Below are 22,822 nucleotides of genomic sequence, written 5' to 3' on the forward strand. Positions count from 1 at the left end.
ATTTAAAATATAAAACAACTGAAAACTTTTCAAGGCCTGACTGAACGTCATGATTCGCGTAACGCAATGTATTGGGAACCGTTTTATGAACGAACAAAAAAAGCTTTGAAAATTAAAAAAAAAATATTCGAATTCATACGAACAGAAACAAAGGCTAGAAAAAATGTGTTTTCCTGAATCACTCGGATTCAGACGCCAGAACTTTTGAATGATTAGCACACAGAAGCTCGAACAAGATTTTTAATCTAATTAAGACTTTTTGGTCAAGAAAAAATAATAAACTTCCTGGGAATTGTTGTGTGTATCAAAAAACTGAACATTTTTTATAGTTAGACAAAAGAAATGAATTTACTCGGAAAAAGGTAAATCAGATTTGACGGAAATTTGAATTTACTCACTTTACAAGCTCATCTTTTTTTTAACATTTCAGACGCCAGAACTTTTGAATGATTAGCTCACAGAAGCTCGAACAAGATTTAAGTTTTCTGATATTTCTTCGCTTCTATAATAAGGTAATGCATTTTCCAGCGGGGGAACATTCCGTTCATAATTTGACAGACTTCTGCAGTTAGTAAATCAACTTTGAAAATGCACTTACAGAAATTTCATTCAACAACGCCTAGTCTCGACAATAATCCTTTAATCCCATCCAAAACTTTTTTGTTTTTAACCTCAATTATGACATTTGCAAAATGAACAAATAAAAGGTCTTCTTGAAAATATTTTTAGTTATTTGAAAGAACATATTTTAACCTCTTTTTTTTAAATAGTCTTTACGCTTTTACAGATCGTATTTGGCGATCCTGACAAGCAATTTGAATGTGAAAAATTGAAATAATAATGAGTTTATTAGAAGTTTCAAAATGTTTCAGGCTCATCCAGTCATTCCACTTTGAATTGTTTTCTCAAGAGTTTTGACATAAATCTCCGCATTCTGCCGGAAATCAATCATTGACTTCTCACCGCAATGCTTCATCATAACCCATCTAGAACATCCTCTTTTTGTGGTGAAAAGCTCGATTTGAACAGACAGATCCTCACTATAAATGTCCGTTCCATTGAGGCAACGATATGAAGAGACATCTGGACGTTTTTCTTCAAGCTCGGCAACACATTTCAGGAAGTAACTGTTTTTCAGTGCCATGCTTTCGCATGTGTCCGACAGCTTTGCGCTTTCTGGATCCATGTAAAAGCAGTGTGATTTTTCGCATACCTAGAATTTATGAAAAATATCAGCTACCGTTGTTGGTGGACCCCAGGAATGTCCTTTTTGTTTTTTTTTAGCGATTTTCGGCATTTGGGATTATTTATTCATTTTTTTATTTATGGTCTGAAAAATGGGTAATTTTGATTACTAATGATTGTTTTTCATTTAAAAAAAGGGTGTACATACATTGAATGTTCTTAAAAATGGGTATTTCCATCATAGCTCTACATCTACTGAGCACACTGAAATTTCTCCGACAGTTTAGAAAATAATTATAGCTAGCTACAAAATAATGGAAAAAATATGGAAGAGAATTGATTTTTCTTAGCGCAAACTCCATTTGATTTGAAACACCGTTTGTCAATTTCTCCGACATTTTTTCCGCAAAAAAAAGCGCGAATAGTTCGAAGTTGGCCTGAAAATCTATAATTTCACATAAATTTATTATCTTTTACGGAAAAATGTCTGAGAAATCAACGAACGGTGCAGGGATGGGCGGCAAACGATAATTTTCGGCAAATAGGCAAATCGCCGGAATTGAAAATTTCTGGCAAATCGGCAAACTGGAAAATTATCGATTCGCCAAAAATTATCGGCATATTGTGGTGTTGCTCATTTGTTTTTGAAAATTTCAGAATGTTTTGTAGAAAAATCAACAAACTCGTAATTTTTGACTGAATTAAACTTGAAAGTGTTCAACTAATTGATAAAACAACGACTAAGTATGTCTTTTGTATGATTGTGTTTTAAGTCAAGTTATTAACGAGATATGGCCCATTAACAAAGTTATAGGACCTTCGAAAATTAGTCTTGTAGCCTCTAATAGTCTTGCACCCCTACGGGTTGATTGAAAATTAGTCTTGCATGCAAGACTAATAGAGGAAATACGGTATTTTGAAAAAAAAAGCAAATTCTATGGAAATATCAAAAGAAAACAGGAAAAAATTCCAAAAAAGAACCGCTGTTTTTATTGTTTTTGTCTTATGAAAAAGGAAGTTCGAATTTTCGGCAATTTGCCGATTTGACGAATTTTTCCACAAAAAATTTGCCGATTTTTTGCCGCCTACTCTGAATGGTGTGTATCAATTCAAACAAGATTGAAAAAAATCATTAAAAATGTACATAATTTTTTAAAAATGCTTTCAACTTTTTTCACCTCTCGCCTACCGCTGCTTGAAAACATTGATCAAGCACTTCCGTTACCCTGGTTTCGTGAGAATCTACTTCCAGTGAGATACGTTCTGCCTTATCATAAAACCCATTGATCAAAGCTGTACATCTAAATGATTCGTAAAAATAATAGGAGCCCTCGCAACTATCCGGTGTTGGATTGGGTGGTGTCGTGAGAAAATTCACAATATCTTCATAATTTTCAGAGATCTTCTTATAGCCGGAACTGCACTTGGTTTTGGTTACATCGAGGAAGCAAGATTTGCCATCCAAAAATGCCTTTTTCTGGATTTGCTTGTCGTTCTGAAAATGAAGCTTTGATATTTTGTTTGGTAACTGTTACGATAATTTTCGTGATGTATTTACTGTACTAACTTACAAGGAAAGTTGAAAAATAGGTCCCATGGCTTTATAATTTTCGATTGAAAAGTTTTGGTGATAATCAATCCAAAATATATCTGCATGAGAGAGAAAAGTGTTACAGGGTGCGCCATAAGTATGGTAACACGTTTGCAGCAGGGATGTGCGGCAAATTCAGCAAATTTGGCAAATTTGCCATGCTTAACAACCTCGGAAAAATGTGATATTTTTTGATGTTTTTTTGGAGCACCAAAACTACTGAATTCTTAACACACCTCTGGTTTCTGAACAAGTTAGGTGTAGTGTGTCTGCTTGAACATCAAAATAACCCAATTTGTTGTCATTTACTAAATTTTTTGGCGAAAAAATCAGCAGTTTTAGTCAAAATTGTACTGTCAAATTTTTTACGTGTGCGGCAAATTTCGAAATTTGCCGCCCACTCCTGGTTTGCAGTTGTATAACTTCCCACGTGGAGAGAGTTATTACATCGATTTGTACAAGTTTTGTTCGCCATAAAATACTGACCAGATTAACGTTTTGAATTTTCAAAATTTCCCCATCCGCATCGTTGCAGGCCTTCAGAACTTTTGAAATCATGATCTTGATGGCAAGCAAGAAGGCATTTAGCGGAATTACTGCATTTTTCTCGAGGAACCAAAAAAAAGTGTCTCACAAGTTTTCATAGTTCAAAGAATGCTCTTGGTCTAGAGATTCTTTAAAAACAAAAATCCGAAAAATTTCCGTCATGGTAAGACTGTGGCAGTAGTTTAAGGGTTGAATGACACAGCCCAGTGTTGACATAGAAAATTTTTATATGCTACAGAAACAATCAAAAACGCTTCTTTACTTCTTTAACTTTGAATTTAACATAGAAAATTTTAGGTCAAATTGAAGGAAATTTATTCAGCTATCAGTATTCAGTAGAAAAATGTACGTATGACGTGGCAGTCGCGCGAAAAGCTCATGTAAAAGAGCGCTTCACGTGTTACCATGATTAAAAAAATTTTACTTTTGGATTTTATTCAAATATTGTATGGATTCGATATCTATATTTTTCTCAAAAACACTCTCCTTTCGAAAAATTATAAAACCATGGTAAAGTCTTTGTGAGGCATGGGCGCATCGTGAGTTAACTCTGGCATAAATGCCTCAAAACCTGCCTACCTTCAAGAGACACTTACCGACAAAAAATCATATTCTCCCAAACACGAGATGTTTCTAGTTCTTCTAGCTTCAGCTGCGGTGTAAAACCATTGAATGCAAGAAATCACGTTTTGGTTCAAGTATACTGGTGTTGGAGCAGGTTTAACTGCTAAAACAATAATGAATATCACAGAAGCCTTTAAAAGTGACATTTTTGGAGTATTTTTGCAGGTCAGGTAGGCCAACAAACTGCACTGTCGTTTGATTTTTGTAGTTGCCGCATATTTACATCATGATTGGGGAGACTAAAATATATAATCTCGCATGAATGTAGGTAGGTAGACGTATACTTTGCCCAAAATGTTTAGTGACTCACAGAATTTGAAGGGTCGATTAGTACTCAATAATCAAATTAAACTGTGTATTGCAATTGGCACATTTTATGTGTTTTTATTACTGTGAAAATGATCAAAGCACGAACAAAGTTGGATTCTCCCACTTGTGAAGGAATCACAAAATCTTTTTTATTGCTTTTGTTGTAACTAATAAATTTTTTGTTTCAAAAAAAACCGAAATGGAAGCAATCAGAAAAAAACACTTGATTAGTTTCCCCATTTACACAAAAAATATCTCAAAAACTAATAGAACTTTCATCTTCACAAATTATTCCCAGAGGACAGACGAGACTTGTATGATAAAATCCATTGCTGAAAATTGGTTGAAAATCATTAAAAATTTTAGTGAGCAGTCCGCATGAATGGAAGGTAGCAAGAGCATTTTACTTAGCTATGATACTTATTTCCTAGTACAATCACTTTTCGGAAAATATAATAAAGGCCTATTTCCAAAAAAAATTAATCCCCAATTTTCAGAAATTTATGCTATGATACATACACAGTTTATATTTCGTAGAATTGCATTGAAGAATATTTTGCAAAACTATGAATGTATTTAATAACCATTTAAAATATGAATCAATTGAAAATTTTTAAGGGCCTAACACATTTCGAATTCATACAAACAGAAAGGAAGGCTAGAAAAATTGGCTTTTCCTGACTTTTTGGTCAAGAAAAACTAATAAACTTCCTGGGAATTGTTTTTCTCAAAAAACTGATCGGAAAACAACCAAAGGCATGTTCATAAACTTTCATTTTCTAAAATGTATTTCAAACTTACATAAGTTGAGGTGCGCGGCAATAAAACTGGTTCTACAAGAAGAAATTTCAAAAAAAAAGTCCTTTTGGAAATATTTTAGCTTGAACGGTATGTAACGGCGTACCTAATTTTCGGTTGTTTGACCAAAAAACATATTTTAACATAGTTTTTGATAAAATATTCTTTAAATAGAAATAAACGCTTTTAAAGATCGTATTTAACTATCATGAAACGCAACATAAATGTGAGAAGATTTATTAAATGTTTCAAAATGTTTCAGGCTCATCCAGTCATTCCACTTTGAGTTAATTTCTCAAGAGTCTTGACATAAATCTCTGCATTCTGGCGAAAATCAATCATCGATTTTTCACCACAATGCTTCCTCATAACCCATCTAGAACATCCTCTTTTTGTTGTGAATAGCTCGATTTGAACCGACAGATCCTCACTATAAATGTCCGTCCCATTGAGGCAACGATACGAAGAGATATCTGGACGCTTTTGTTCAAGTTCGGCAACACATTTCAGGAAGTAACTGTTTTTCAGTGCCATGCTCTCGCATGTGTCCGTCAGCGTTGATCTTTGTGAATCGGTGAAATAGCAGTTTGATTTGGTGCATTCCTGGAATATTTTTTCAATGTTGATAATTTTTGTAAATTGAGACGCATGGACCTGTATTTTATTAAAAAGTTTTCATTTTTCAAGCTCAAAATTTCATAGGGCACAGCGCCTCAGACAGGGAGAGAAGAGAGAAAAAAGTGGTTTGTGCGCGCGAGCGCGTTTGCAGCGCCACCACGAGAAATGAAAATTTTTTTTGACAAAACATCCATTTTTCGAGCTTTTGCTGGATTTTTAGGGAACATAGAGCGAAATTTATGAGGCGGGACCACCTAGCGGATCTCCGTGGTATTATTAGCTTCATTTTAACATAATTTTTTTCGGAAAGACTCGTAAAGTGAGCTCTGAATTTGAACGAATCTGACAGCAAAACATAATCTTTGCAAATAAAATTTGATTTTCGAACAAGATTTCGCACAAATATTTGATTTTGCAATTTTAATTAAAAGATGAGACCTTTATCAAAGTTTTTTGTCAATAATTTGACAGAGTACACTGAAAAAAAAATGTCTTGACGACAAAATCGATTAAAAAGTGAAGTTACAAATATCATGTGAAGTTTTGTAAAATTGATTGAGAAATTGTTCTAAAATCAAAGAATTTGATAAAATCAAACTCTTAACTAATCAAAACCGGTGAAATTTAGAATAATTCTGGTGAAATTGTATAGTTCTAACCGACATAGAGGTCTATACATCACCACATTTTTTATGTAAGTATTTCTCTTGTATTGTTTTTTAAAAAAGGTTCACAACTTTACATAAATAATCAAATTAGCATTTTTTACAAGTTTGGTGTTATATTCTCCTTGTCTTGATGAGAAATCATCAGATTCTTCCTATCCATATGGCTCTAGATGCATCAACTTCGACAGCTCCTATCTTTTTGGAGAGGCAAGATATCAAAAAGTAATTAACTAAGAACTTATAGAACACATCAAGAACTATAATATTCAGTTTATCCTATGTTTTTATCTTTTAAGATGAGGGAGTTAGAGCAGCTAGAAAAACCGCAAAAAATAAGCAACACAAACGTATGTCTAACTCCCTCATCTTGAAAGATGAAAACATAAATTAAACTGAATATTATAGTTTTTGATGTGTTCTACAAGTTCTCAGTTGATCACTTTTTGATATCTTGTTTCTCCGAGTAGATAGGAGTTGTCTAAGTTGAGGTATCTATAGGTATTCGCATATGAAGAATCACATGGATTCTCATCATGTAATACTATTAATCATCTAATTTTTGTGGAAAGCAATGATTCAAAAATGTTTTTTTTTTAAATAAAAAGTGAGGTTTAGTCCGATCTAAACATTTAGAATTGATCTAGTGAATAGTTGCTGCCACCGTAACATTTTGCGTGGATTTGGGCATTTTTGAACAATTTCAATGCTTGAGACTATGTAATTTCTAGAAATCTGACGTTTGAAAACTGAAATCAAACATATTGATACTTAAAAATGTTGCTTTCGTGTAGAAAATTTGTCATAGAGTTAACTTGTACTAATCTGTTCGAAAATCAATGATAAATCAGCCAAAGACTGAATTTGTTCAATAAGATGTTATTTAAATCTTTTTAAAAGCATCAATTCTTTCAAAATATTATTATTTTTTCCAAATTTCATCTTGAAAACTCGAATAAGCGCATAATTTCGGCCCGTATTCATTTGATACGGTAAAAATGTGCAAGCGCGCTCCATTGGACTTTTCAAATCTCAATTTTCACAACTCTCCCGATTTGAGGCGCTGTGCGGGGTTCTGGCCTTCCTCATTGAATTTTCGCGCTCCATTTACAATCGCCTGCCGTTTCGTGTACTCCACACGGACAAAGATATCAGTTTTACAACTAAAAACGAGCCGCGACGCGACACGCAACGCGCCGTAATTCTACACAAAATTTCACCGACCCAAAATGGCCTAGTTCGGCAAACTCTGCCATTTCGATTTATGAGGGAAGCCAGAATTCCGTGAAATTTTTTACCTCTAATTTTAAAACTTTTTTTTAACTAATCGAAGTTTTTTTTTTTGTTAATTCGCATTGCACTCAATTTATCAAACAAAAAACGATTCAAAAATAGACTTTCAATTTAAAAACTTGCAATTTATACATTTTCCAAACTCGTCATATAACGAATACTAAAACTTTTACACAAGCTTTTTAAAATGTTCCCCAGCCTACCTCTGCTTGAAAACATTGCTCAATCACTTTGGGTGTCCTGGCATCATTAGAATCAACTTCCAGTGAGATATGTTTTACCTTATTTGCAAACCCATTGATCAAAGCTGTACATCTAAATGATTCGTAAAAATAATAGGAGCCCTCGCAACTATCCGATGTTGTGTTTGGTGGTGTGGTGAGAAAATTCACAATTCCTTCATAATTCTCAGTGATCGTCTTATAGCCGGAACTGCACTGGGTTTTGGTCGCATCGAGGAAGCAAGATTTGCCATCCAAAAACGCCATTTTCTGGATTTGCTTGTCGTTCTGAACATGAATTTTGAAAATTTATTTGGCAATAGTTACGGTGATTTTCGTGATGTATCTATCAGGGGTTGGGCGGCAATTACCGTTCGGCAATTTTTTTGGCGACAAATTCGGCGAATCGGCAAGTTGCCGGTTTGCCCATTTGCCGGAAATTTCAATTCTGATAATTTGCCGATTAGCCTATTTGCCGGAAAAATCGTTTGCCGCCCACCCCTGGTATCAAAAAAAAGTGAAAAAAAAACAATTTTTGGGATAAAAATTTGCAAAAAATCTTGGAATTCAAACATTTTTGCAAAAAATTGTTTATTTGCAATCATTAAATTAGTGGTACTTTTTGGAAGGCGGCGATTAAAAATATCAATTAGTTTTAAAGATTAATATTCAAAAATTGTAAGGATTCTGAAAAAGTGGCAAAACTCTGTGATTGCCATTTTTTCCCTGTCAATAAAATGTTTTTGAAATTTGTTTTTTTACTGTTTAAAAATCTTTACAAATAATTATAACAACTTTTGAAAGAAAACTTTGTTTTTGGAACTTTTTGAACTTAAAAAAAATATTTTCTGACAGTAAAAATACTCAATAAATGTTCTGTTATACTGCCAACCCGTATCAGGCATAAGTGCCTCAGTACCTGCCCACCTTTTAGAAACACCTACCGACAAAAAATCATATTCTCCCAAACATGAGATGTTTCTAGTTTCAGCTGCGGTATAAAACCATTCAATGCAAGAATTTACGTCTTCTGTCAAAAACGATCCTGCCGGAGCAGTACTAACTGCTGAAATAAGAATGAATACAACAGTAGCCTTCAAAAGTGACATTTTCCAAATATTTTTGGAGATCAGGTAGACCAACACACTGCAATGTCGCTTAATTTTTGTAACGGTCACATATTTATATCATGAGTGGGGGAGACTATTTACAATAAATAATCTCGCGTGCATGTAGGTAGGTAGACGTATACTTTGACCAAAATGTTTAGTGACTCACTTGGGATTTGAAAGGTCGATTAGAACTCAATAATCAGGAAATCGGAAATCAGGAGAAAGATAATTGACATCTCGACTCTGAAAAAATTTGGGGCGGCCGACATCTTGCGGGTCTCAAAATTTGAAGAAAAAAGAATTCGGCATGTCAACTACCATTTCAAAGGTATTAATTTTTCAACACCTAATATACTCATACTCTGATCAAAAACTCGAATTCGTTTATTTTATCTTTTGATCAAAAAAAAGTTGTTCCGCAATTTGTTGATTACCATACGATTCGGTATGAATAAAAACAGGATTTGTTTATGAAATTTGAAACCAGTGAAATTTCTTTATAAAAGAAGGGTGGCCAAAAACTCAGAGAATATTCAAAATATGAAGTTCACCGCAATTTTGGTCTTTGCAACATTTTTCGCCTTCACTTCATCGGCACCTACTCCTGCTGCGAATGATGTTGAAGAGCCGATGGTGAAGAAAACCGAGCAGATGCTCACCGTGGAGGCCTTCGATGGGTACATCGGGTTGCTGAAGATGTTCAAGGATATGTTGCCGCTGGATATTATTACGACGATAGATAATGTGAGTTTTCATGGAAAAAAGTTAGATGTTAGATAACATTTAAAAAATTTCAATTTTCAGCTGAACATCACCCAGAAAGGAGAAGTCGTGAGCTTCCTATCCAACTGGTTCCAGGATCGAATTCAGCGCCCAAATACCACCACTGAAATTGTCAGTGTGCTCCGCGAGCATCTTCCATCCGTCTTCGACAAAATCCACTCTTACAATGAAACATTCTACACAAAATTCAATAACTTGAAGCCAGAAACCCAAGCTCTCCTGCGTGAATGGCGTGAAAAAGCAGTGGATCTTCTCGGAGATCAACGACCAGCCGGCGAAACCGCAGGCCAAAACCTCCAGCTACTTCGCGACTTTGCCATGAGCATTCGAGATGTAAAATCTGAAATTCGGGATGACTTGAGGACCCAATTTCCTCAGGCGGTGTCGTTGACCGAAGGGCTCGGATTCACTGTGTTCACGACGATGATCATGGTAGTTCAGAAGATTGTGGAGACGGCGGCGGCGGTGAAGAATCAGGCGGTGCTGGCCACTGGATTGCCAGTGGAGTGCGCGCTTCCATTGGATTAATGTTTTTTTTTTTTTTTTAATTTAAAATTTTAAATTTTGCCATCTATTTTTAATCTAATAAACAATTTCATTTTTATCACAAAAAATTGACACCGGTAAATTTGAGATTAGATTTTTCCCCGTAAAAATTACTTTGAAATAATATAGCCTAGAACAAGTGGGACTATAACCCAAATATCTAAATTCAAAGCCGTAAGATAGGAAAGATCAATAGTTTTTGGATAGAAAAACTTCGGCATTTTCCCATTATACTTGAACAGTCTCTCAAACTTGAACGCGGCTTCATCCAGCGCCGGCATCGGCTGATCCGTGAAAGTTGACAGGAATTGCTCCGCTTGAATTTGATAAGACTTGTGCTCCACCACTTCTCGAATATGATTCTCGAGGTATTGTTCGGAAAGGTGGAATTTGTTTAAAATACGTGCAAATCCTTTGCTTTTGGCGAGCCACGCATTTCTCATTTGCTCCGCGAACATTGGCATGAAGAGTGAGGGAGTTGCGGAGCACACGGCTTCTTTCACACTGGAATTGCAGAAAAAAAAATTACATAGGCTTCTAATATTAAAAATTACCTCTTTAAGCCTCCATGACTCAAGAATAAAACCGTCTTCTTGTGATTCAAAATCTGCTGCTGTGGAACCCAGGACGAGATTTTCACATGCTCACCGAGTCCCTTTGGCCGGTCACCTTTCATGCTCCAAATCACACGATACTCGGTCAATCTGTTCAGGGTATTTAGGAAAATTTCAAACTTCTCCTCCGGGGCAAATCTCCAATCGATGATCGTTCCAAAAGCTACGAGGATTGTGCCTGGAAATTTTCTTACTTTTTTGGATGTTTTTTTAGAAGCAGTTGTTACAAAATTATTCCAAAAAATGATCTACCGTAAGCTATGTTACAGTAGTCCTACAGTATTTTTTGTCGGCTGCTTGTATATATTCAGTTAATACATATGTTTTAAAAATCACCTTTCGATTTCGGGTCACTGACAAACTGTTCCCAATCCTCATCCAACACCTTTTTCTGAGCTGTGCAGTAGGTTCCAAACGAGAAGTACTAAAATTTATAAAAATTAGTTTTTTTTCAAAATTCTTAAAAAGCTTAAAACTAACATCATTAGTTCTGGCTCCAACCGGGTAAAGTGGGTCCGGCATATCAGTAAACGAGAAGGAGCTTCTGCGATTGTAATCGTAAAATGAAAAGAAAGGAAATGGGATAATCGAACGAAGAGCCCATTTTTGAGCAAATCCAGCCACTGCTCCAGTGATAAACGCGCTTCCGAACCAGTCAACTGTAGAGACCACTCGATGCCAGTACTTTTCAATTGTGAAGTTTGACATTGAGTAGGGAAGGAAGTTGGGGACCATTATGGCGTAATTTCTGGAAAAAAAAACATTTTTAAACTAGAAATATTAAGGAGATCCGCCCGTTTGTCTGGCCTCCCCGCGAGATTCCAAAAATTCTTCCAAAATTTCTCAAATGTTTCAGAAATGTTTTCAGACTTCCGAAAAATGCAAGAGAAATTAAATTTTAAATTTAAAAGATTCTTAGATTTTTGAAATAGTTCCAAAAGTTTTTAAATTCTTCTTAAACCTCCCAAGAGGTTCTCGATTTTTCTAGAAAATTTTTTAACTTTTCAGAATTTTAACTTTTTTTTACAAAGTTCAGAAAGTTTCTAAGCAATTTCCCGCCTAAATTTTTCAGTGAAAATTTGAATTTTTGACCAGGAAATCTAAAAATCTAACAATTCCCCCACCTGCTGAACCCCTTAAAACTCCCATGAGCACTCTCCACGTCACTAGAATGCATCATCACATGCGGCTTCCCAGTAATCTCCGCCATAGCGTACCCGCACGGGGAAAACAGAGAGTCTGACAGAAAGAGGTCCCAGTTCTCATTTGCTATCTCAAGATATCGATTTTTTTGATGCTTCAGAATTCTGTCACAGGAAATTGAGCCGAAGATGAATGGGACTGCCTGGAAAATTTGGAAGCTTTAAAATTTCAAAAAAAAAAAATTGAATTAACTTACCTGATGGACAAACGTAAACTCATCTTCGAAAGCGATTTTGAAAAAGTCCTTGGAAATGAAATTATTTTCAAACCCTGAAAAAAAGAGGGAAATGTCCAAAAATCTGAAGCAAAAACTACCTGACATATTGATGAACCTTTCCTCCATTCCAAAATCAATATCTGGCTTATACGTAGCCATTTCCAGCGCAGTAGTATGATCATTTTTCTGCAATCGATGCATCAAAGGTGTGATGGATGTTGCGTGGGATCTGAAAGAAAATATTTTTGAACAGGTATTTTAGAATGATTTTTAAAATTTGCTGGACACGCAATAATTTTGAATTTACATTTCAAGTTAAAATTGAAAAATTTTGGAATTTTAAACTAAAATTTAGGAAATTTATACAATTAATTTACTTTAAAAAACAATTTAAAAAATATTTTCAGAATGATAATTTTATCAACTAAATTTTTTTTTCAAATTTTAATATTTAAAATTTACCTTCCCTGATCCATAACTGTTAGCAAAACTTTCGCGGAATCACAAAAATTCGGAAACAGTAGAAATAAATATAATATTGAAGTTTTTATCATTTTTAGGTGAATTCTGAAATACAAATATTTGTCAAATGGTAAAAAGAGAAGAAAAAATCAAAATGTTTTCAATTAGCCATAAAAAACACCAAACAAACACATTAGAAAAACCAGTAGGTCAATAATTTCCAAACACCTTTTATAGCGGTGATCTAAAACTTGGAACGTCTAATTATCTTGAGAAACTATAGAATATAGTTGTATGTTGTAGTCACGGGAAAATGTATCGATCTCTGCGTCTCTTGGAGGAAAGTGATAAGATGACAATTTTTGACATTTTTTGGTATTAATTTTGATAAGAAAATTGAAGATAGGAGGGGAAAGTTTCTTGGCAAAAAAGATAATGGAAATAAAAAAGAGTTATACGAATCAAGGTTCAAATTTTGAATTAAGAAAGTTGAATTAGTGAAAACTGAAAGGAAAATTACAAAAAAAATGCGATTTTTCGAATTTTGAACTTATACTTTTATTTGGCAAAAATATTTTAAAAAAAAGGAATGAGCTAACTTATATGTAATTTTTCCAAAATAATATTACTTACAATCAATATATTACAACTCACCTGTAGAACAGACATAAAAATGTTCTGTTCCCGGGCACAAATATCAGCACGGCGTGTAAAATTTAAAAACCTAGAAAAAAGCTTGAAAAACAAATGTACGCAATTATGAAAATGCGCGTGGTGTTTGCGGACTTGACTACCGTAGTCCACCTAAATTTTAGCAATTAATGCTTCCCAGTTTCGTTTTATATGAAAATATCGCTGAATTAAAGCAAAAAAATGCATTGTCTTATTGAAAAAGAATGAAGGAAACACTAAAATTATATGAAATTCAAATACAAAAAATATGAACTACGCATTGAACGAAACAAGGCAGTTTGAAGCTGCATTAAGGAACAGAAATTTTAAGTGTAAACTTGTGACGGTGGGTATACATTTTATGTACTTAAATTGTTCGAAAACCTTCATTCAGTCAATTGGTGAAGTTTCAAAAACTTTGTGAATCTAGTTTTTGAGAAAATTTCAAATTTGTGGCAATTTTACCGATTTTTCGTGGATTTCCGAGCTTAAATTGAAAAATTCAATGTGAACTTGTGACGGTGGGTATGGATTTTATGCACATAATTTGTTTGAAATAGTCTACCAAGTAAACTGGTAAAGTTTCAGAAACTTTGTGGGCCTAGTTTTTGAAAAAAGTTCAAAAATGTGCCAATTTTGTCGAATTTTAGTGGTTTTTGGAGTTAAAATAGAAAAATTCAATATGAACTTGTGACGGTGGGTATGATTTTTTTGCACATAATTTGATTATAATAGTCTACTGAGTAAACTGGTGCAATTTCAGAAAATTTGTGGATCTAGTTTTTGAAAAAAATTCAAAAATGTGCAATTTTTGACGCATTTTCCTAATAATTGCCTGATAAATCAAATTTCCACCTATATTCAGGAAAATAATCGTTTTTAAATGTGATTTATTCATTTTAAAAACAATTTTTTGTATATTTTTGTAGTTTTGATCCATTATAATGTCTCATTCATCGATTTTCAATGACATTAAAAATTTAAATTCAAATTTCGCGCGCTTTGCCGCGGCCATGGCCTAGGATTCTCACTTTTCACTTTTCGCTAGGCCAGATGTACCAATTTACACGCCGTGATCAGTGTAAAAAAATAAACATTTCCACTAAATATTTTGCACCTACATGAAAGATGATCCCATTCTGGAAATAAATTTTGCAGAATTAAAAGTTTAACTTTGAAAAAAACCTTTTTTTGAAAAATAATTCGTTGACGAGCTGAAAAAACTACCACTTACTATGAATAGATCGTAATTGAAAAGAAGCATTAAGTTTTCTCTTGAAAATCACGTTTTTCAGTATTGCCATTATATGTAGTTGAAACATTCAAAACTCGCTCCACAAAAATTTGATCACTGCAAAATTTCAAACTTTGTCTCAAATTCTTTAAACCACAGACAGTGAGTAATTCCATTCAACCTACAAATAAATTTCAAGGAAGATGGAAAATTTTTGTAGTTCCAAAATTTTAAGGCGTTCAACGTCAATAACGAGTTACTCATTTATATTTCCAATATTTCCAATTCCAAAAACAATTATTTCATAGTCTTCCCAATTTCAGAATGCTTGGCAAGGAATGGAGCGCTCTTTTGCAATTGGTGCAACATTCAACTGCAGTTTTTTCAATTATAATCAACACTTTTTTAATTTATCTGATTCTTACAAAATCCCCAAAACAATTGGGTGCCTATAAATGGCTTATGGTCTACATTTCGGTTTTTGAAATTTTCTACTCAATTTTGGATGTTGTGCTAGTTCCGGTATGTTCAAATTAACCTTTCTTGTACTGTTTCAAAATATTAAAATATTCAGCAACACTATTCACATGGCTCCACGTTCTTGGTCATTGTTGGCATTAAAGAGAAAATATTAGGTCCCGGAGGACTTTTAATATTGAACGCATGTTATTGGGGATGTTATGGTGCATCGATGGCCGTATTCTCTTTGCATTTTATTTATCGGTGGCTTGTGGTGACTGAGTGAGTTTTTTATAAATATAATTTCATAAAGAGGCAACAGCGGGCGACAGTAGGTCAAATTTAATAGGGTTATTTACTTTTTTACTTAAATTTTGTATTTCTGTAGTCTCGCGAAATATAACCTTAGTGGTGTTCTCATATTGTAGAAACCCTCTCCTGGAAACATTCAACGGATGGAAAATCATCTTATGGTTTTCAATTCCTCTTTGGTACGCACTGGTCTGGATTTCCACGGGATACATTCTCTCGGCTCCAAATGAGTCAACTTCGAGATATATCAAGTAATCGGGTAATCTATATCTTCCAATTTAACTTTCTGGAGTTTCAGAGACAGTGTAAAGGAGATTTTCGGTTTGGAATTTGACGAATATGTGTATCTGGGGCCGTATCTTTACGAGAAAGCGGTTAACGGAAACATTCATGTTGCGATCAAAGCTTTACTGTCATTGGGAATTATTTCTGTGACTATTGTGAGTTTCTAGTCATAGGTCATACCGTACAAACTAAGCTTACTGCATTGGAGAACATCTTTGCCTATTTTTCAATGAAAATCCAAAGTTCAGGTGTCTTCCCTCATAATCGTTCTAGCATTCGGCATCCTTTGCTACCAGAAAATCAACCAACTTGTGGCGACAACTGCAGCTTCTGTCAAATTAATAAAACTCCAGCGTCAACTTTTCTACGCACTGGTAGTCCAAACCATTGTGCCATTTGTTTTAATGCACATCCCAGGAGCCATAATGATTGCCTTCGTGTTTCTGGATATCGACTTGGGAGTCTACAGCGCAGTACTATCGATGACAATTGCAATTTATCCGGCTGTCGATCCTATACCAACGTTGATTATTGTTGAGAATTACAGGAAAACTATTTTGGGTAAGATACTATGTTCGGAATTCCGAGAATTTTTTCTGATTTTTTCAGAGTTCTGTGGTTGCGTGAAGAAGTCAAGAATTTCAGTGACATCTACAGTTGAAAGGCCGAAATCCGTAATGATATCATCAAATATCTGAACTTCAATAAACCAAGTAATTGTTTTTTCGGTTGTAATGTGAAAGTTACTAAATACTGCGTAATAGAATTTTGAAACAGATCTTGGAATAATCGTATTTATTAATTAGTCTTTAAACTGCAATCTACACAAGAGCCGTTGTTTATTTATTTCTTATTGTGAATATTTTGTGATCACATATTAGTATTTTTTCTGATGAGTGAGTTGTTTTTTGTATTTTCGATTCTCACCAGAAACTTCCTCATCGTCCTCGTTCCTTGTTTTTATCTATTATTACTGAATACAAAATTAAATTCCAAGAAAGTTACCGACTAACATCTAAACTATTACAGTACAACACAAGATTCGTTCAATAGTATGTTGGTTCATAAAATAATCTATGTACTTTGGGAAAATTAGATTTTGTTTTTCAAGGAATATGAACTTTTCTCTGTTTCTAGGCAATCAATACACTTGGGAAATAATGCAGAAAAACATTAAACTATATCATTTGAATCCGAATACGTAACATCTAGGTTTTACTGTTACAGACCGAGAGTATTGTACTGGATTCCACCTTTCACTTCGGCAGGCTTTTTTAAAGTTGGACTATCGCTTTCGAACGTATAGACCCAAAATGAGCTCAAATGAGCAAACATTTACACTGATGTTAGCTAAAATCTCGAATTTTGCCCACAATTCAAGGTTTTCGCTAACTAAAATTAAAAATCAATGTAATTTTTTTGAAACTTTGAACTGTTATAAAAATTTTGAAAAACTTCTGAGAAGTTTCATTACAAAATTAGTTTATTTCAATTCATTTTAGATCTATACGTTCAAAGTCGTCCGAACCGTTCGTCATCATTGTAGTTTCATTTTCTATTTTTCAATGGAAAGCACTTTTCTAAAAATCACGCAAGTTTCCCATTTTAAATCTAAATTTTTAGAATGCTCGGAAAGGAATGGAGTGTTCTCTTAAAGTTTATTCAAGACGTTTCAGCGGTTTTTTCTATAGTGATCAACACTTTCCTGATTGCCCTAATTCTCACAAAGTCCCCAAAACAGTTGGGCGCATATAAATGGCTCCTGATCTACATTTCAGTTTTTGAGATTTTTTACTCGATTCTAGATGTGATGTTAGTTCCGGTACGTGTAATTTCTGGTTCTCAATTATCTGGAATTTCAAAAATTAAAGCTAAAATTAAAGACTTCTATAAATTTTTAGAATTTTCAGCAGCACTATTCGCATGGCCCAACCTTTCTGGTCATTGTTGGTCTTAAGGACAAACTATTTGGCCCTGCGGGTCTTCTGATTCTTAACTCTTGCTACTGGGGGTTCTTCGGTGCATCGATGGCTATGTTCGCAGTTCATTTTGTTTACAGATGGCTTGTTGTAACAAAGTAAATGAGTTTAATTATGTAATCTCTAAAGTCTCTACCATCTTTCTCAGACCCCAGAAGACAATTTTGACAGATTCTGACGATTCTGAAAATTCTCTTTTTTTTTGTAGAAACCCTCTCCTGGAAACTTTCAACGGATGGAAACTCATCCTATGGTTCTCAATACCATTATGGTACGCGCTTGTCTGGATTTGCACCGGATACATTCTATCGGCGCCCAACGAGCACACCTCAAGATTCATCAAGTGATGCTTTTATTTTCAGGGCTATCTTTAGAATGAAAATTGAAATTCAGGGACAATGTGAAAGAGAAATTCGATCTGGAGTTGGATGAGTACGTCTACCTGGGACCATTTCTCTACGAGAGAACTGAAAATGGAACTATTGATGTTCACATTGTGCCATTTATTGGGCTGGGCATGATTTCTGGAACTATCGTAAGTTCGAAAGGTAGAATTAAACATTTCATAAAACTCTAAAAAGCATACTTCTGTTGCTCACGTTGAAAACTCGAGTTGCGATCGCTATTTGGCCAGGCCGTAAATTATAGTTCAATTTTTTACAATAAGAAAGGGAGAAATTAAAAACAATTAGTTGACTAATTTGAGAATAACATTAAAATTTGTTTGGTAAGTGACAACTTCAACCAAATTGTGAAAACTTTTTTGAATTTTTCAATAACAATGAATTTGAAACTAATCAAATATTTGTCTAGATTAATAAATTTAGTTTGATTTAAAAAAAAAAGAAGTTAGCATATTGGATTGGGCAGTTTTGTAGATTTAACGAGGAGGTTTGCCGCCCATCCCAAGACAAAAAGTTAAATAGAAACTAAATCAAAAAAATATTTAGCGTTAATAGATTTCAGGTTTCTTCCATTATAATCGTTCTTGTCTTCGCGATTCTTTGCTACCAAAAAATCAACAAACTCGTTGCAACCACGGCAACTTCTGCCAAACTCATCAAGCTTCAGCGCCAACTGTTCTATGCACTCGTCATCCAAATTCTTGTGCCATTTGTTTTAATGCACATTCCAGCGGCTATAATGCTTGTATTCGCTTTTCTTGACATTGATCTAGGCGTCTACAGTGCTGTTGTATCAATGACCATTGCAATTTATCCGGCAGTTGATCCTATTCCAACGCTGGTTATTGTTGAGAATTACAGAAACGCCATTATCAGTGAGAATACTTAAATTTAAACATATAACCGAAATTGTAGTTTTTACCGTTTCAGGGTACCTGTCATTAGATTGCATGAGGGTGTCTTCAGTCACAACAGCCACTCCCAATATAAACACAGGATTATAAAATGCTTCAGCTAACATCACATCTTCAATACTTTGCAACGTTTTTTGAAAATTGGCCCTAATTGTAAAGCTAAATTCATTTCATAAATTTATGGAATCTAAAATTTTAATTGCTTATAGATACAATGTTTATCAAAATATTCATGTTACGGCAGTTAACTTCGCGACTCACAAAAGCTCCAGATTTGACTACACTTGAATAAACTTGAATAAACTTTGATTGGATTTCCCACCGGTTTTATACTTTTTTTCAAATGATACAAACTTCTGTCCCATTATGAAGTTACTCGCGCTGGAATTTGGAGATAAAGTGTTTAAATGCAGTAATGGGTCGGGCGATGTTCTGCGTGTATCTTTCCCCGGATAGTTGACGTGGTGGTTCTGATGGTTGATCATTGAATATCGTAAGTAATTACAAGGAGGATCTAGTATAGCCGTATTTCCCAACACGAGTCTCTTACGGAAATTGAATTGAAACATATGGGTACAACTAGTCTACTTACCCAGGCAGGCTTTATGTACGACAAAACATATTTTTCTACTGTTCTGCATTATTTTTAGTTAGTGAACAAACCACTGCATTACATTTAATTGAAAATACCACCCCTCCTAAATCTTTCTGACCAAACCTTTTTTCCACATTATTTGTGTTTTGAAAAAAAATTTCAAAAACTAAATTTTTCAATTGTTTCATTTTTCCGTACACGTGTTATTTTGTGTCCGGAAGGAAAATTTTTCAGAATGCTCGGAAAGGAATGGAGTGCTCTGTTGAAACTGATTCAAGATGTTTCGGCGGTTTTCTCTATTGTGATCAACACTTTTCTGATCGCCCTAATTCTCACAAAGTCCCCAAAACATTTGGGCGCATATAAATGGCTTATGATCTACATTTCAGTTTTTGAGATTTTCTACTCAATTCTAGATGTATTTCTAGTTCCGGTACGCTTTATTTGTTTCTAAAGACGGTGTTGGTCCTAATTCTTTCGTTCATAATTTTTAGGCGGGTGAGAACTTCTCTCGTCGGTACGACAGAGGCTGTCTAGACAAAGCCGGAAATATTTATAGTCTGCTGTAGCGATACATCGTATCTTTTAGATATAAATTAGCTGTTTTTTCGGTAGATTTAATTTCTGGTTTTTTTTTAATTAAAACTTAAAAAAAAAACAGAAAATTCGTTAAGTGCTCACTGAAACAGTATAATTATTTTTTCTATAGATGTTCAAAGTTTTCAGCAACACTATTCCCACGGCCCCACATTTCTGGTCATTGTTGGTCTTAAGGACAAACTATTCGGCCCCCCGGGTCTTCTGATTCTTAACTCCTGCTACTGGGGATGCTTCGGTGCATCGATGGCTATGTTCGCAGTTCATTTTGTCTACCGATGGCTTGTTGTTACAAAGTGAGTTTCATCACCTAATCTCTAAAAACTATGTCCTCTTCCGCAGACACCCATTGATCGAAACATTTTACGGATGGAAAATCTGCATTTGGTTTTCAGTGCCAATGTGGTACGGGTTGACATGGATTTGTACCGGATATATTCTCTCAGCGCCGAATGAGCATACCTCGAGGTTCATAAAGTAATCGTGTATTTTCTGGATTTCCTTACTGGAAATTGATTTTCAGGGACAATATAAAAGAGATATTCGAATTGAAGATTGATGCGTATGTTTACTTGGGACCATTTCTCTACGAGAGAGCTGATAATGGAACTGTTAATGTGCACATTGTGCCATTTATTGGGCTGGCCATAATTTCTGGAACCATTGTGAGTTGAGAAGATTTAACTTTACAGAACTAACAAGTCCATGAAAAACTTTACAAAATTATAAACTAGACATGCCTCTTCTGATGTCGGACTTTGGTTTTAAAAACATTATGTTATACTAACTAGTAAGCCCAATCCCCAAGCAAAACATCCAAATTTTCCTTCAAGCTCTTATTATTCGTTTGATAAATTTCAGATATCTTCTGTCACAATCGTCCTCGTCTTTGGTATTTTATGCTACCAAAAAATCAGTTGTCTCGTTGCCATCACAGTAGGCTCTGGCAAACTTATCAAACTTCAGCGTCAACTTTTCTTCGCACTTGTCATTCAAACTCTTGTACCATTTCTTTTAATGCATATCCCAGCAGCTATAATGTTTGCATTTGTCTTCCTGGACATTGATCTAGGTGTCTACAGTGCAGTTGTATCAATGACCATTGCAATTTATCCGGCAGTTGATCCTATTCCGACGCTGGTTATTGTGAAAAACTACAGAAAAGCCATTATCAGTGAGAATAATTAATTTTTACATAACCAAAATATATATTATTTTAAATTTCAGGCTACTTGTCATTAGAATGCGTTAGGAAATCTCCAGTCCCTGCAACTATCCCCAAAATGAACACAGGACTATAAGAAGCTTCAGCTCAAATCACTCGGCAATTTGGTTCTCCTTTCTTTCGCTCTTTTTTCACCTATCTTTCACCCTTTTTTCGCCTAGATTATATCGGCGAAATATAGCAGTGGAAGTGCGAAAGAAAGGTGAATATGTGCGAAAGAAAGGAGAACCAAAACGGAAATTTATCGAAAAAACATAGATTTTATGGAGATTTTTATGTATTGTACTTTATTCATCTATCATTTACTTTCTCAACGTTTTTTTTTATTGCTGATATTTTATGATTAGTAGCTCCATCCTGGATTCCGTTGTCGTTGTGGGTTGAACTCAGTACCTTCGGGACGTAAATCGCGTGTGTTACCTCTTGCACTATTCTCGCGCTGATTCTGATTTTGTGTGAGGTGCAATAAATAGTAAAGAAGTCCTCTACTCTCCCCGATAGTACTATTTGTAGATTTCTAAAAGGTGTTTCTGAGAAAGTGATAGCGTTTTCAGATAAAATAGTTTATTTAATATACCCTTCAATCAGTGAATGGTTGTAAAAACAAGCAGAGAGTGATACTCATAGTCTATAGACCTCTATATTCTGTCTTTTGGGAATGTATTCAAATAATCTCTTTGTTTCTAAATACTGTTTACAGCCATATTTATACAACATGTGACGATGTAGACGTAGGTTGTAAAACCTGACAGAGAGATGGTCATCTACATTCTGACTTTTTGGAATATACAGTGGTGGCTAAAAGGATATGCGTTTTCAGTTTTCCTAGTGTAACTTTTTTCATTGTGCTTCTTTTTATCTCAAATTTTCGGACAACATATAATGGCACTAAATACAATTATTTTATGAGTAGTTTTCATAAATATCAAAAAATAAAAATTTTATGACATTTTTTTCAAAATTCAAAAATTGAAAAATTCGATGAATTTCGGAGAAAGTCTGAACCAAAAAAATTATTAGCAGAAGTTGCAAAAAACAGTGAAGCAGATTATTTTTATTGTGTATCATTTTACAATATTGTACAATGAAATTGGATTGGTCACAACGTGGCATTCGGAACTGAGACCACTGGAAAACAAGACTGGTGTGGCTTTGGCTGAAGCTTTGTCCAAAACAACTTTTTTTTGTTGAAAGTTTTCGAATTTTCATTATCCTACTAATCATACAAAAATTTGAGTGTATTGCCTCCAGTCACAAAATCAATGTCATCTACGATCCTATTTCTTCTAGGCTATTTGGTGAGATAGTCAAACACGTATAATGAAAATTCTATGAAGTTAGAAGAACATTTTCAGCCAA

The 22,822-nt window shown here is 34.5% G+C and overlaps 7 protein-coding genes and 1 non-coding gene across 11 annotated transcripts; 4 read left to right on the top strand and 4 right to left on the bottom strand.

Moving 5' to 3' along the window:
* Nucleotides 1-829: 829 nt before the first annotated feature.
* C07G3.15 (T20D4.11-like domain-containing protein) lies at nt 830-4,176 on the bottom strand. 2 transcript variants are annotated; one of them, NM_001269097.4, is made up of 3 exons: nt 3,919-4,125; nt 2,411-2,680; nt 830-1,213 (listed from the first exon to the last, which is right to left on the bottom strand). In NM_001269097.4, the coding sequence occupies exons 1-3, from the start codon at nt 4,090-4,092 to the stop codon at nt 875-877; spliced, it is 783 nt and encodes a 260-aa protein (NP_001256026.2). In that variant the 5' UTR covers nt 4,093-4,125; the 3' UTR covers nt 830-874. The 2 variants fall into 2 exon arrangements, with proteins under 2 accessions (NP_001256026.2, NP_001309619.1); NM_001322523.4 differs by having other exon boundaries at nt 836-1,213; nt 2,375-2,680; nt 3,919-4,176.
* Nucleotides 4,177-5,298: 1,122 nt separating this feature from the next.
* C07G3.8 (T20D4.11-like domain-containing protein) lies at nt 5,299-9,334 on the bottom strand (the record flags this gene model as incomplete). Of its 2 annotated transcripts, NM_001269096.3 has the most annotated exons (3): nt 5,299-5,656; nt 7,833-8,138; nt 8,795-9,334. In NM_001269096.3, the coding sequence occupies 3 exons, from the start codon at nt 8,957-8,959 to the stop codon at nt 5,318-5,320; spliced, it is 810 nt and encodes a 269-aa protein (NP_001256025.2). The 2 variants fall into 2 exon arrangements, with proteins under 2 accessions (NP_001256025.2, NP_001309471.1); NM_001322525.1 differs by lacking the exon at nt 8,795-9,334 and having other exon boundaries at nt 5,318-5,656; nt 7,833-8,117.
* Nucleotides 9,335-9,502: 168 nt separating this feature from the next.
* On the top strand, nt 9,503-10,347 carry C07G3.10 (Fatty-acid and retinol-binding protein 1; the record flags this gene model as incomplete). The annotated part of the gene is made up of 2 exons (NM_071576.2): nt 9,503-9,706; nt 9,767-10,347. The coding sequence occupies 2 exons, from the start codon at nt 9,503-9,505 to the stop codon at nt 10,271-10,273; spliced, it is 711 nt and encodes a 236-aa protein (NP_503977.1). The 3' UTR covers nt 10,274-10,347.
* ugt-64 (glucuronosyltransferase) lies at nt 10,327-12,892 on the bottom strand (the record flags this gene model as incomplete). Of its 2 annotated transcripts, NM_071577.10 has the most annotated exons (8): nt 10,327-10,795; nt 10,846-11,083; nt 11,242-11,329; nt 11,386-11,653; nt 12,030-12,250; nt 12,305-12,378; nt 12,424-12,554; nt 12,788-12,892. In NM_071577.10, the coding sequence occupies 8 exons, from the start codon at nt 12,877-12,879 to the stop codon at nt 10,402-10,404; spliced, it is 1,506 nt and encodes a 501-aa protein (NP_503978.1). The 2 variants fall into 2 exon arrangements, with proteins under 2 accessions (NP_503978.1, NP_001309621.1); NM_001322526.3 differs by lacking the exon at nt 12,788-12,892 and having other exon boundaries at nt 10,402-10,795; nt 12,424-12,526.
* A 2,125-nt stretch (nt 12,893-15,017) lies between these two features.
* On the top strand, nt 15,018-16,447 carry str-225 (Serpentine receptor class r-10; the record flags this gene model as incomplete). The annotated part of the gene is made up of 6 exons (NM_071578.1): nt 15,018-15,215; nt 15,268-15,434; nt 15,581-15,715; nt 15,763-15,904; nt 15,998-16,310; nt 16,359-16,447. The coding sequence occupies 6 exons, from the start codon at nt 15,018-15,020 to the stop codon at nt 16,445-16,447; spliced, it is 1,044 nt and encodes a 347-aa protein (NP_503979.1).
* Nucleotides 16,448-17,373: 926 nt separating this feature from the next.
* Nucleotides 17,374-19,234, top strand: str-228 (Serpentine receptor class r-10; the record flags this gene model as incomplete). Its single annotated transcript, NM_071579.4, has 6 exons — nt 17,374-17,571; nt 17,660-17,826; nt 17,937-18,071; nt 18,122-18,263; nt 18,695-19,007; nt 19,063-19,234. The coding sequence occupies 6 exons, from the start codon at nt 17,374-17,376 to the stop codon at nt 19,134-19,136; spliced, it is 1,029 nt and encodes a 342-aa protein (NP_503980.1). The 3' UTR covers nt 19,137-19,234.
* A 642-nt stretch (nt 19,235-19,876) lies between these two features.
* On the top strand, nt 19,877-21,539 carry str-226 (Serpentine receptor class r-10; the record flags this gene model as incomplete). The annotated part of the gene is made up of 6 exons (NM_071580.1): nt 19,877-20,074; nt 20,368-20,534; nt 20,581-20,715; nt 20,762-20,903; nt 21,100-21,412; nt 21,466-21,539. The coding sequence occupies 6 exons, from the start codon at nt 19,877-19,879 to the stop codon at nt 21,537-21,539; spliced, it is 1,029 nt and encodes a 342-aa protein (NP_503981.1).
* 21ur-11956 lies at nt 20,265-20,285 on the bottom strand. Its single transcript, NR_068667.1, has one exon.
* Nucleotides 21,540-22,822: the final 1,283 nt, after the last annotated feature.

The sequence above is a fragment of the Caenorhabditis elegans genome, chromosome V (genome assembly GCF_000002985.6).
Source record: "Caenorhabditis elegans chromosome V".
Lineage (NCBI taxonomy): Eukaryota > Metazoa > Nematoda > Chromadorea > Rhabditida > Rhabditidae > Caenorhabditis > Caenorhabditis elegans.

What these genes read in the sequence shown, in the direction of transcription:
- C07G3.15 (NM_001322523.4), bottom strand. Translation starts at nt 4,092, where the DNA reads ATGTCACTTTTAAAGGCTTCTGTGATATTCATTATTGTTTTAGCAGTT. An exon ending in GAGAATATGATTTTTTGTCG is followed by an intron (nt 2,681 to 3,918) that starts GTAAGTGTCTCT and finishes CTTCATTTTCAG; the next exon opens with AACGACAAGCAAATCCAGAA. An exon ending in ATCAATGTTTTCAAGCAGCG is followed by an intron (nt 1,214 to 2,374) that starts GTAGGCGAGAGG and finishes CATAAATTCTAG; the next exon opens with GTATGCGAAAAATCACACTG.